The sequence below is a fragment of the Physeter macrocephalus genome, chromosome 4 (genome assembly GCF_002837175.3).
Source record: "Physeter macrocephalus isolate SW-GA chromosome 4, ASM283717v5, whole genome shotgun sequence".
NCBI lineage: Eukaryota > Metazoa > Chordata > Mammalia > Artiodactyla > Physeteridae > Physeter > Physeter macrocephalus.
In genome coordinates, this window is record NC_041217.1 from 29,362,255 (window position 1) to 29,376,335 (window position 14,081).

The 14,081-nt window shown below is 36.7% G+C and overlaps 1 protein-coding gene across 1 annotated transcript in view; it reads left to right on the plus strand.

Moving 5' to 3' along the window:
* The window catches only part of HMCN1 (hemicentin 1), a 554,195-nt gene that overhangs the window by 292,508 nt on the left and 247,606 nt on the right, over positions 1–14,081 (plus strand). Inside the window, exons 20-28 of the mRNA XM_024133815.3 lie at positions 233–345; positions 2,059–2,218; positions 2,844–3,012; positions 5,945–6,072; positions 7,904–8,176; positions 9,176–9,271; positions 11,813–12,007; positions 12,989–13,119; positions 13,285–13,432. Of these exons, the coding sequence (XP_023989583.1) occupies positions 233–345; positions 2,059–2,218; positions 2,844–3,012; positions 5,945–6,072; positions 7,904–8,176; positions 9,176–9,271; positions 11,813–12,007; positions 12,989–13,119; positions 13,285–13,432 (1,413 nt within the window). The remainder of the gene's footprint in view (positions 1–232; positions 346–2,058; positions 2,219–2,843; positions 3,013–5,944; positions 6,073–7,903; positions 8,177–9,175; positions 9,272–11,812; positions 12,008–12,988; positions 13,120–13,284; positions 13,433–14,081) is intronic.

Consider the following 14,081-nt stretch of genomic DNA (forward strand, 5'->3'; position numbering starts at 1 on the left):
AAATCAACTTAATTTACTACTTGATTTTAAGTTTTCGTTAAATTCTTCAGATTGCAACTATTTTATTTACTTTATTACACTCCCTTACAAATTGCCATACATTTCTAACAGAAAAGGTTGTCTTTGCTAGTTTTTAGAAATATTCATATATCCTGAAAATGTTCAACTTTAAACTTGTGAGGGTAAATGGAAGGACGGGTGCTCAGATTCTGCATATTGCTTCCTTTTCCAGTTCTGCCAAGCATTCAGCATGGACAGCAGGTACTCAGTACCATTGAAGGCATTCCAGTAACTTTACCATGCAAGGCAAGTGGAATCCCCAAACCATCTATCATCTGGTCCAAGGTAAATGACGTATCTAGTGATGTTTGTTAATAATATGTGTTGCTACAACAATATTTGAGTATTTTCATACATGGAACTTGTCACTGTACCATAGAACCTTAAGAAAGGAAAACCCATACAGTCATACCTCTTAGAAGGGACCTTAAAATGTCCTTAGTGCATTCAACTACTTGATGCTTAAATAGGATTAACACAACAGCGAACACTAATATAGCACATTCTTTGCGCCAGGGACTTTCTAAGCACTTCACATGTTTTAGCAGATCCTTTTTTACTCCCTGCCACATCCCCTAAGCCCTTTTGACTTTAGCTCAGCTCTGGTGGTCTGCTCCATGCTCTCTGCCAGGGTCACTCTTCATGCATGTACCTCTCTAGTTTGGGGACTCAGGGCTTTCTCCAAAACCTCACAAGGCCACTTAGCCTGCTGAGCGGTCAGGAGGTACAAGGACATTAAATCCTGGGAGAGGGAGGTGTCCCACATAAATGTCCCACTTCTCTTCTATCAGAAAAATCCTTCTGGGGTGCATCTACATAGTTTCTCAGAAGGCCCCGAGCACACTGAGCTTATAAGCCCAGCCACGGAGGAAACCAGGGCAGTGAAACCCTTTATTAGCTTTCCTTCCTTCCTGCCTCACTCTCCAACTGTCCTCTTCAAGCCTCTGGGAATCACTTTCCAAGTAAACTTCCTGACTCCAAATCTTTATCTTGGACTCTGCTCTTCTGGAAGCCAAAAGAAGACACATAGATGAACTCATTTATCCCCCTCAGTATCCCTCTTGTGAAGTTCTCTGGCTTTTCCTTATGTTCTTGCAGTGAGGAAAGAAGGACTTCCTTCTTCCGTTTCCTGAGGAAGTCCTTTCCATCTTTCAACAGCCATGAAGATGGCATATTTTCTGTAGATTAAATCTGGTAGAGAGAAAGTAATATACAATGATGGCATAATAATGAAATATGGTGTTTGTATATTTAGGGTGACAACCAAAGCATTTTCTCATAACATCTAATTTTATACTTCTAAAAATCTCCGAAATATAGAGAAGTTGGTTTTGACATCTGTCAATTAAATTGAAAGATTAAGATTTCTGCATCCTGGGCACAAAAATACGGTGGTGAAGCTGATCCCCCAAACTGCACAGTCTCTGGTACTGAGTAGAAGTTGAATGCATTTTAGGGAAATATAAACATGAAATCTTCTTTACAGGATGGCCTTTGAGCTGGGATCATGCACACAAGTTAAGAGCTTAGGCCCCCAAGCCTGCCTGCCTGGGTTCGAGTTCCAGTTCTACCACTGACTGACTCTTTGGCCCTGGGCAAGTTACTCTGCCAAGCCCCAGATTTAATGCTGTCATCTGTAAAACAGGGGTTGTGGTAGTTCCTACTGATAAGATTGTTGTGAGCATTAACATAATTAATTCATGTGAAGTGCTCAAAACGGTACCTGGCTTAGCATAAACACTCATCCCATATGCTGCTACCTCATCCCCTCCACTTTTAAGTAGCTTTGGAATGAAGGGGATCTAGTTTGGTATGAAGAAATGTCACCTTTGCATTGTTTGTTTAATTTTTCTTACAAAAAACTTTCTTCAAATTAGCATTCTTTCAATCTAGTATTTTCCCCTTTAGAGATTTTTTTCTTCCTCTCTTCCTCTTCCAGACATTAAGTCACTCCTTTATTATCTTAAAAAACACTTTTTGCTCTGTGTTGTTTTGCAGAAAGGCGAGCGGATTTCCACCAGCAGTGCTAAGTTTTCCGCAGGGGCTGATGGAAGTCTATATGTGGTGTCCCCTGGAGGTGAGGAGAGCGGGGAGTACGTCTGCACCGCCACCAATGCAGCTGGCTACGCCAAAAGGAAAGTGCAGCTGACCGTCTATGGTGAGAGCCCTCGGGGAGGAATGTTTTTCTTTGACACTGTCTGTCTGTGCCAAAACTCACATTTCTCTCCCAAATAATGTTACTAGAGGGCTGTACCCCCAAAGTGAACTATTCTTCCAAGTTTATAGTTTTGTACAAAAATGCATTTTTCCTGCCAACCAACATTTCCTCTACTTAGATTCTGATTTAAAGGGAGAGGAATTGTATAGCCTTTCGGAAAAATTTTATGGTGTTTTCACAAGGAGTATGCTTATGGCACCCAACCCTCTTTAGAAACACCACTTAGTTAAAACTCCTAACAAAGCCAAGCCTCAGCTATGTCTTGGTTAGTGCTCTGCCTTGAGAGGTTACTTTTACAGATGCTAGATTTTAAAAGGGCATTTCAGCTGACCTCTGCATTGTGTTCTGAAAGAAGGAGCTAAAAAGGAAAACTTTCTAGTCATTTTCCTTTAAGCTCTCACAATGTGTGTTAATGGAAAGCTTTAGATATGTCCTGAGACTTTGGAACAAACAGCATCTTTTTGCAAATTACTGAAGAATATTAGTAGTCCACATTTTAGTGTGAATTAAAGTGTGCTTTGTTTTCAATGTACTGTTTCCCTTTCAAAACTTGTGTTTATTTTAGTAAGGCCCAGAGTGTTTGGAGATCAACGAGGACTGTCCCAGGATAAGCCTGTTGAGATCTCAGTCCTTGCAGGGGTAGAGGTGACACTTCCATGTGAAGTGAAGAGCTTACCCCCACCCATAATTACTTGGGCCAAAGAAACCCAGCTCATCTCGCCGTTCTCTCCAAGGTAGGGAACCTGGGATGAATCGAAACATGTGAAGCATAATCTCTTGGGACAGGTGACTGTACTTGTTCAGGTTTTCAAATGTCTCAAAAAAAAAAAAAAAAAACCTTTTAAATTTGAGATAATTTACATGTACATTCGAGCCTACAGAAAATATATATACCTTCTAAGTCATTCTTTAATAGCAGAAATGCTAACACCCAGCTTTGACATAATTTCCCACTGGTGCATTCTACAAGGTCCTTTTAAATTTGAGATAATTTACATGTACATTCGAGCCTACAGAAAATATATATACCTTCTAAGTCATTCTTTAATAGCAGAAATGCTAACACCCAGCTTTGACATAATTTCCCACTGGTGCATTCTACAAGGTAGTTACGAAAATGGAGTGGATTTGTATGTAGATTCTGGTTAGCACAAAGTGCATATTATAAAATTCCAGTAATCCCAGAGGAGCAATAAAACACAGTACATTCTCTAATATCTAGGATTTGACTTTCATTAGATGACTTTGTAAAAATCTTCTTGATTGAACTTAAACCCTTATACATATAAAGGCCCACTGAAACAATGTATTTGATAGGCTAAGTGACGTGGAAAGCAGAATGCCAGAGCCCTTAAGAGCGCAACCTTTGTTGCCATGCAGGTGTGAGTTTTAATTTACCTCCACCACTTAAAGCTTACCTGAAACTTTGGCAGTTTTTTCAGTGGGCCTCTTTGAACCTCAGATTTCTTGTTTATAAAATGGGGATAATACCTGAAAGGATGATATAAGATAATGTACATTCCATATCCCGTCTCTGGTTCTCAAAGAATGGTAGCAATTACTGTTTTAACTCAACATCATGCCAGAAGTTACTGGCGGAATAAGAACTATAGTCTCTAGCTATTGTCTGTTAGACTTGTTGATGTATAGTTATGAAGTTATAAATTCATGCCACAGTAGTTTTCCTACCACTGGTGAGAAAAAAAGTAAACAATTAAGAACTACTTTACTATTTCTTTGAAAAAATATTTGCCTCAGATATTTTTGAATAGAAGAAATACCATATTTCAGATAAAGTTGAAGTTTCATTGTTCCCCTCCTCAGTCATAATCTCTTTTCTCCCTTCCCAGGGGCACAAACACTGACACAGACTTGGTGTATATCCTATGCATACATCCTTAAATAGTATAGAATATTGTTTTCTCTATTTTTAATTTTGTTTTGTGTACTTGTTTTCAGTTTACCATTGTAACATGTTCTATATTATTATTCTACTGCTTGCTTTATTGAGTCAACATTTATCCATTTTATACATATATTCAGTTTATTCATTTTAATTACCATATACATATTCTACATTTTATTTATACATTTCCCTGTGTATGGACATTTATGTTCTTGTTTGTTTTGTCTTTCTACATTTTCTTCTTTTCTTTTTTTTTTGGCTTTAGAAACAAGGCTTTTCAGGGAATATCTTTTTATATCTCTCTTTGTATGCATATGCATGTTTCTTTGCGACTTGTACCTAGAACCCCAATTTCTAGTTAGAATGAATTACTATTTTCAGCTTTGTAGACACCGCTTAACTGCCTTCTGAAGGGGCAATCCTGATTTACCTTCCACCAACAGAATATAGGTGTACCTTCTGCCACATTATAATCACTGCGTGGTGTTGACTGACTTAAAATTTTTTGCCATTCGTCTGGAAGTGAAATGGTGTCTTGCAACTGTCTTACTTTTCACGTGACTGAATTCTAGTGAGACTGGAATGTTTTCCCCTTGTTTGTAGGCCATTTGTGTTATCTGTGAATTGCCTCTTTAAACCTCCTGCAATGTTTTGGTGACTTGTTTCTCTTTTTCTTATTGAATGTAGAAATTTGGTTTTTGTTCACAATAACAATCCTTTGTTGTATGTGTTGAAAATATCTTCTCTCAGTCTACTCCTAGCCTTTCAGGTTTATGTGTGGTGTCTGGTTGTACAGAATTTAAAAATTTCTATGTAGCTCAAGGTGTTAATCTATTATTTTTTTAGATTTGTACTTTAGGAAGATCATAAACAGAACTCCAATGTTTTATTGCAATTTTTGTTTTCACATTTTGGATTTTAATACATCTGAATTTTTATTTTGTGTATAGTATTAGGTAGTGCTCTAGTTTTATTTATTTTTCCCATGTGGAGAGCCACTTGCCCAACACCATTTTTGAATAGTCAATCCTTTTCTGACTTTTTGTAACACCACCTCTGATACTGCATATTACATGTTGAGTTCTCATACATGCTTAAGTCTTTTTTTGGAAGGGGGGGGGTTTCATCTTTAACTGTTTATCTATTTGTCTGTCTCTGGGCCAATAGCACACTTTATTTGTCTTAGCTTATAAGAAATCTTGATAGTAAGTAGGTCTATTTGACCCCCTCCCCGTTTAAGCTATTTTAGCACAATTAACATAATAACATGTTTATATGTAGGTCTGGTTTACCTAACTACATAAGAGGAATATATTCAGTATATATCTGAGAATTGCATATGTACCTTTTTTTGCCTTTATTTTAGGATACTAAACTTTTAAATGAAGCATTGTAGAAAAAAGCAGTAATGTGTTCAGAGTATATTTAAAGTTTATTAAAATGTACATTTGCTTTGTAAAGCTGCAACTTAGCAAAGCAGAGAGATGTACAATTATTTGACGATGTCAGGCCCTTACATTAGATTTAAATGTAAAAGAAAACTGATTTGGTATTTGTAAGAACATCATACAGAATACACAAGACAATTTTGTTAATTATGAAAATTCCTGACTTTTAAGGTGTATAGAAATGACATTATAGATGGGAGAATGGTTTGAAAAAGAGCTTGCAGAGTAGTAATTTCACATTGAATTGTAGCTGCATAGGGGATATTTAAATCCTCATACTTTATGGTCTGCTTTCTGGTTTCTTTCTTTTAGACACACGTTCCTTCCTTCTGGTTCAATGAAGATCACTGAGACCCGCGTTTCAGATAGTGGGATGTATCTTTGCGTTGCCACAAATATTGCTGGGAACGTGACTCAATCTGTTAAATTAAATGTCCATGGTGAGTTTTGAAATGAAGGCATATGCTATGGCATATACTGGCCACAGGGAGACCTGTTGTCCCCGTTTCTTTGATAGTTAACCTCAAATTGTATAGAGAGTAATTATAGAAAAATTTTCTATAGTAGGAGACTTGTGATTTTCTTTCATTTCCTCTGAAATCTTTATCTGCCATCTGTAAACAACTCTCCCCTTTTTCCTCAGATGCACAGTATTAAAATTTTGGATCTCAATTTTATTAGATGTCTACAGTCACTTATGACTATTGTTGATACGCCATAAATAAAGAAAATGTCTTTAGACCGGTGACTTTTTGTTGAAGTGAACGTGAATGCTCAAGGAAGAACTTAATAGCATATAAATGGTCATTTTCAATGTTTATAGAGCTCAGCCACTGAAAACATTCTGCTCCTGGGATTCTTTAACTACTTTAAAACTCTCTAGGTAGTCTGCTTTCTTCTCTCAGTTTGCCATAGTCTGTCTATTGATAATTACTCATTCATTCAACACATGCTTAGTGAGCACATACTGTAAGCCACGCATTCAATATCAGAAGAAATTTTCTCAAATAGTTTTGACCTGATTTCACTCTCAGATCAGTCACTGCAGTAGTGTCCTCTTGACTGTGGGATATGAAATCCAATGAGAGTTCTGTCATTTACTAGCATTAGGCATATTACCTACCCTCTTTTATATTTAATTTTCTCTTTCATAAAATGATGATAATAGTACAGGCATATCTTGGAGATATTACTGTTTTAGTTCCAGACCATCTCAATACGGCAAATATGGCAATAAAGTAAGTCACACATTTTTTGGTTTCCCAGTGCCTATAAAAGTTATGCTTACACTGTACTGTAGTCCATTAAGTATGCAATAGCATTATGTCTTTAAAAATAATGTACATACCTTAATTTAAAAATACTTTATAGCTAAAAAATGCTAACCATCATTTGACAATGCAGGGTTGCCGTAAAACTTCCAATTTGTAAAAATTGCAGTATGTGTGAAGTGCAATGAAGCAAAGCACAATGAAATATAATAAAGTATGCCTGTACTATCAAACTTAAAAGTTTGTTGTAAGGGAAAACCTTTAGAATATACTGGTTAAATATTAAGTTTTAACAAAAGGACAGAGGAATGGGGTTTATTAGGGAAGAAAAGTCTATAAATTCTAATCATATTCTTAGGAGTCAGCTTGATTCTATAGTTCATAATGCTTGTTTGTGGAACCCAATACTACTTGCCAATGTTTTGATAAATTATCTCATTTAAATTTCTGAAGGAATGTAGATAAAGGGAAATAATAGGGGCTTGATCTTGATTTTCTTCTCTGAAATTAACAAAAGCTTTTATTAGAAATATTTTGTACTGTCTGGCTAAACCTTCCACAAAGAGAACAAAAACTAAGAATACATGGAGAGAAATGCGTTTTGTTTTACTCACTTAGATGATAGAAATTAACTGGATTGCCATTTAAGAGGGCTTTAAACTTTAAATTATTTATATATTATAAGAAATCTGACATCATTAAATGCTTACTTTCCCTCGAGTTTGGAATGAGGAGTTTTATATTCATTATTTCCCATAATCCTTGCAGTGTATTGGTATTGAAGAGGTTATTTTGCCTGGATTATCAAGGAAACAGGCCTCAGGAAATTTACTGAATTGCCCTAGATCACACAGCTAGTTAAGTGGCCTGAGCCTGGATCCAAATCCTGAGTTTATTCCATTTGCTCATGCTGCCTTCTTGGTGAGAAGCTCTCATCTAAAGTGAGAAAAGGAGGAATTTTTTAAAACTTGGATTATTAATACTCAGTTGTTGTTTCCAGTGCCTCCAAAGATACAGCGTGGCCCTACAGTTATGAAGGTCCAAGTTGGTCAAAGAGTGGACATTCCATGCAGTGCTCAAGGGACACCTCTTCCTGTAATCACCTGGTTTACAGGTGGAAGCGCCATGTTGGTTGATGGACTGCAGCATATTAGTCATCCAAACGGAACATTCAGCATCGACCAAGCTGTGCTCTCCGATGCTGGCATATATACATGTGTCGCTACTAACATAGCAGGCAGTGATGAGACAGAGATAACGCTACATGTCCAAGGTGATTTTTGGCCTAGGAAAATATTTGTACAGTGGGGGAAAACCCTGGAGTCTATACAGAATATATAGTCTTGGAGGGTCTTGGATCACTTTCAGAAGATTTCTATGTAACTTTTACGACTCTCTAGTTAACTTTGAAAGGAGAATGATTCCAGAAAGAAATGAAACTATACGTTACAAAACTGTTTACCTTTGAAAATGGAGTTGCCCTGGATGATGTAGACAGTGGAAACAATCCTAGATAAGTGCCCCACCTGCTATTTTTGGTTTGGAAGGAATTGTGGGCAGAGTGGGTTGGAGTAGGATTTACCTCCTAGTGGTAATTTGCACTCAATATTAATCCCTAGAAAGTCGAGGTCCACTGTTCCCTGTAATGATGTAGGCCTTATTTTGAGGGTTTAAATATTAATCTTTGGGGACTTCCCTGGTGGTCCAGTGGTTAGGGCTCCAAGCTTCCACTGCAGGGGGGCATGGGTTCGATCTCTGGTCAGGGAACTAAGAACCTACAGGCCACGCATCACAGCCAGAAAAAAAAAAAAAAAAAAAAAAGATGAATCTTTATTCTTTCAAGCAACAAGTGTTTATCAAGTTCCTGACAGGCATCTGTCATGATCTGGGCAGTGAGGAGGAAATAGTGACAAAGGTAAAACACCTGCTCTCGTGAGCAGTTCTGTAAGTAGGCAGAAAGCAAGCAAGCAAATAAACAAGAAATACAGATCTTGAGACATGCTGTGTAGAAAATTAAAATAGGGTGATGCTCCCAGCAGTTGGCTACTTTAGATTGAATTGTCATGTAGGACTTCTCTGAGGAGATAATATTTATAGTGAAATCTTGTTGACTGGCAGGAACCAGCCATGTCCAATCAGGAGGAAAAGCCCTCCTGTCAGAGAGAGTACCATTGCAAAGGTAGGAATAGAGAAGCAGGTGTCATACTTAGCCTCAGAAGAGTTCGATATTGCCCAAGGAAAGCCTGTGATAATGCATTTATTTTTCTAACAGAACCACCTACACTGGAAGATCTAGAGCCTCCATATAACACTCCATTCCAAGAAAGAGTGGCCAATCAACGCATTGCATTTCCATGTCCTGCAAAAGGTGTGTAATACTCGGACACATGGGCATTGGCATAATGTTGTATTCTTCCAGAATTCTATATTGAACTCCAAACATCATAAAATTCTACTTGTCAGTCCTCGTTATAACATTTGGGCATAATGGAAACTAATCCCTCTTTTAAATAACAGCTAGGTTGAATAGGTATTTTTCCCTCCGAGGTGTTTTATTTCCTTCACTGGAAATACCTTCTGTTTCTTCAAACTTGCCTCATCTAGCATGTGTTCCGGGTCGTTCATGCTCCTTCCTGTTACTTCTTAGTTCATTCTATTTTTGACAAGAATTCTCTTTAAAATGTGACAGATAGGGCTATTCAAACTTTTGCATATTTATCTCAGTCGGGTATAAATTAGGGCAATCCCCTTGTTTGTTCTAGATACTTCTTTTCTAAAAACCTCTTTCTAGATTTATCCTCTACAGGTAATTCTGGAGCCAGGTTGTAACTTGGCTCTCTGATGCTTGTCCAAACTCCTTCTCTCCCTGAATTTCTGGGTTTTCTATCCCACCATGTTTCCTGGCAGGAGATTGTTATTCTCTTTCCTCTAGAGGATGTGAAAAAGGCACTGTCACTATCACCTTACTCTGGATGCCCAAGTGATGGTTAAGAACGTCCTTTCTTTCACATATGCGTTCATCTGCGATGACTCAAATGAGTCTGTAGCAGTTCTGGCAAACACCAAGCAGTATTCTTTCCATGACCTACTGGAGGGCTCCATGCCACTGGTAGCATTAGTGCTCCCACATGTAATCTTAACTCTCCTGTCCCTGGAGACTGTGGCAGTTGAAGGTCCTTAAGGCTGTCTCTGTTACTGTAGCAAGATTTTGCATCTCTTAACAGCATTAAAAGAGAGATAACTTTAACAAGATTTTCAGATATCTAAAGAATTGTCAGTAACTATTCCCAGAGCCAGTGGGGAGGGAGGCAAGGCCTGGAGAAGGATCCCTGAGAAAGGTTTAAGTTCAGCTGAGTTCTGTGGGTGCTTACTACTGATGGAGCCCTGCCAGTGGCACTATTATAGTTCAGTACTCTCCGCTGAATCCCTGACTCCCAAGCTGGCTTGGACTTCCCTTTTCCATTTTGAAATACCACCTCTTCCTAGTACTCTGTTTTCACCTGGGATAGAATTCTTGAGTTCATTTAAAATAGCTAGATGCCTTTTCATTTTATTTGCCATGAATTTCATCTTGACCATGGTTGTTCTACCATTTAGAAATAAAATAGAACACAGTTTCTTTCTTTTGCTTGTTCATTTACTTTTTCATTTATTAACTTAACAAATATTAATTGAGAAGTTTGAGAACCACATAAAACAATGAGTAGGATGTAAGGAAATGATTATAACCCCCTTTTTTCCTTGACAACATGAACAACTGCAGTCCATCAGTTTTATCTTCTCTTCCTCATCAGTCAGCATCTTACTATGAGGATGATGAAATAGGCCAATATTTTTGTTTCATTTTTTCCCATAAGTATAGTCATTTTATTAGTTCATAGTCATTCATAGTCAATCACAGTCAATTTTATAATTCCTTAACTCAATTTGAGTTTAACCTAAATGACACATTCTGTGTATTCCTGCCATTCTTTTTACTTAGATATATGACCATTCTTTACTATTTTTATTATGCTTTAATATAAGATTATTAGTCATGTCTTATACAATTATATTAATTTTATTGAATGTGCTTTTTTTTATTTTTATAGGGATTAAGTAAAATGTGAAAGTACTTAGAATAGTGCCTGGTACATTGTTTGCTAAATAAATACATTATTATAGAGTTTACTGTTTGTCTATTTCAAGTATGTCCTTTTCGCTCCATTATGCATCTTAAGATGGTTTTTATCACTTTCATTCATGAGTTATGTAACTTCCATTCACTCTCTTGGTCATAAATAAATTGAGGAAAGCAATTCTGCTCACTGCTTTCTCAGCTTTCTTTTCAGTATAAAAAGTCAAGAATTAATCTATTGCCCTCTGTTTAACAGAATGGGATCCCCAGAAGGTGTGTGGATAGTAGACGTTCCTCATCTCTGCTCTATCAGGCCTGTTTAAAATGTGAATTATGAAGCATCATTTCTGTACATCATTTATGTACTCTGAGCAATCTTCATGTATATTCCTCTGATAGTATCTTATTTTTGCTCTTCCTTTATTTTCATCCAAACACTCTCCCCATTTCTAGTCCATTTAATTAATATAACTTTTTTCCCCCACTAGCACCATGAACTCACTCAAGAAAATGTTTTGCTTTGCTTACTATCATCTGAATGTCTTGATAAAAACTTTAATCAAATTCTGCACTACAGACCATACATCTTTTAAGACTGATCAGGAATTAGAGGCATTAAATACCGTAATCTCGTCAAAATCCCATGCCAGGAGCAATATCTTCAAAGAAGCATAGTACCTAAGGGTACATGTTATAATCATAGCAAATTTTATTTCTCCTCAAGATATTTGATATTTAATAGTGACTTCTAATTTTGTTGTAAATATCACAAAGCTTTAATTTCTTATTTAGGTACCCCCAAACCAACCATCAAATGGTTGTGGAATGGTAGAGAGCTGACAGCCAGAGATCCTGGTATTTCTATATTAGAAGATGGCACATTGTTGGTTGTTGCTTCTGTTACGCCATATGACAATGGGGAGTACATTTGTGTGGCAGTCAATGAAGCGGGAACCACAGAAAGAAAATATAACCTCAAAGTCCATGGTAAATACACATAGAAATGCTAAAATCGTATAACTGAATATGTGACATTTTCAGATTCTTTTATATATGTTATTCTTTCAGTCTAGTGTTATTTAATATTTATGTGAATAGACGTGTTATCAACCAGAAAAGTAGTGGTCTAACTGCATTTATTGATTTATTTTTTATCACTGAAAGTTCAAATGGTAGAAAAAGATACATAGTCAAAAGTCCCCTGGACCTGAGCTAAGCCATCTACTTATCCTCCCTATGGGCAAGGAAAGTTGTTAGGTATATGTGTGTGCATGTATCTTCCCAGAGATATTTTTATGCAAAAATGAAGAAATATGAATATATATTTCATCCTTTTTTTTTTACATACAAAAAGCATTTATAGTAGACCATTATATACATTACTCCACACCTTGCCTATGTCATTAAACACTCTCTCCTGGGGATTATTCAATATTCCTAACTCTTATTTATGCCTACCTAGCATCCCACCATACCATGATTTACTTAACCTTCTTCTAGTAATGATGAGCATTTGGTTTGGTACCATTTATTTACTATTCTAAGTAATGCTTCAATGAAATCATGTATATATGGCACTTTGCATGCGTCAAAGGATATGTGCATTTTGAAATTTGATGGATATTGGCTTCCAGAAACACTGGGCAATATTCATTCTCATCAGCAAAGTAGTCTCACATAACTTGAGACTCTAGCAGTTTGCATTTTGAGTGGTATGTGAAATCAATAGGATCTCCCTTAAATTTATCCTTAATTCAAACCTCTAAAATAATAAAGTAAAAATTCAATGTGTTACTTATAAATATAGTGGTCAAGACTCTTCATTTCATAATAAAAGCTGTCTTAAGTATGACCAGCCTTTCTAGCTATCGAGTATCTCAGAATTTGCTTTCTAAAGTCCTTTGTAAAGCAACTTTGTATATAATATTTATTTAAAACTATCTAACTGCAATTTCTCACTTTTTGCAGTTCCTCCAGTAATTAAAGATAAAGAACAAGTAACAAATGTGTCCGTGTTGGTCAACCAGCTGACCAGTCTCATTTGTGAAGTTGAAGGTACTCCATCTCCCATCATTATGTGGTATAAAGATGATGTCCAGGTAAATGGAGACATCCAAATATGCATAGATCCTTGCCTCTCCCTCTGAAGTAAATCATTCAAATGTGACTTTCTTATTAATCATAGTATAAAAATTTTACTTCAAATTTTAATTATGCATTTTTATTAGGATTGGAAATAACACTGACCCTTTTGACCTTAAAAGGTGACTGAAAGCAGCACTATTCAGATTGTGAGCAATGGGAAGATATTAAAGCTCTTCAAAGCCACTCCAGAGGTTGCAGGAAGATATTCCTGCAAAGCAATTAATACTGCAGGCACCTCTCAAAAGTATTTTAACATCGATGTGCTAGGTAAGGAAAACATTCTTTTAAAAAACTGCAATTCAGATACATTTCTTATATAGGACAGCATTAACTGTATTAAAGAGTAAAGAGATGAAAAATAAATTGATAGGAGAAATATCATTCATTTATTCTATTATTATTTTTGTCTTTAATATTGGTTAATCAGAACCATGTGATATAGAAAGTTTATAGGTATTTGTTACTATCATATAGCGATGTCTGTGGGTACTTGGTACTGTCTTATACAGAAAATACTAAATTACTGCTCTTGTTAGTTTCTCTAATGATGTGGTCAGGAAATTCTTTGGGAAGTAACTACACAGGATGATGCACAGTAAAATTCATTCATGTTGCCGACATCTCCTAAAGCTGCTAGGTTGTACTTGAACTGAGGAAGGTAGTAAATTCACCCTCCCCTGCATTCTAATTAATTCCTATAACTAAACAATCTCAGCCCTGATTCTAATCAAGTGGGGAGAATGCTGAGAATGGGTAGCAGCTGTAATAAATTGGGATTTAAAACATTTAAAATGTTTTAAAAAATGTTTAAAATGTTTTAGTCGGGCTTCCCTGGTGGCGCAGTGGTTGCGCGTCCGCCTGCCGATGCAGGGGAACCGGGTTCGCGCCCCAGTCTGGGAGGATCCCGCATGCCGCG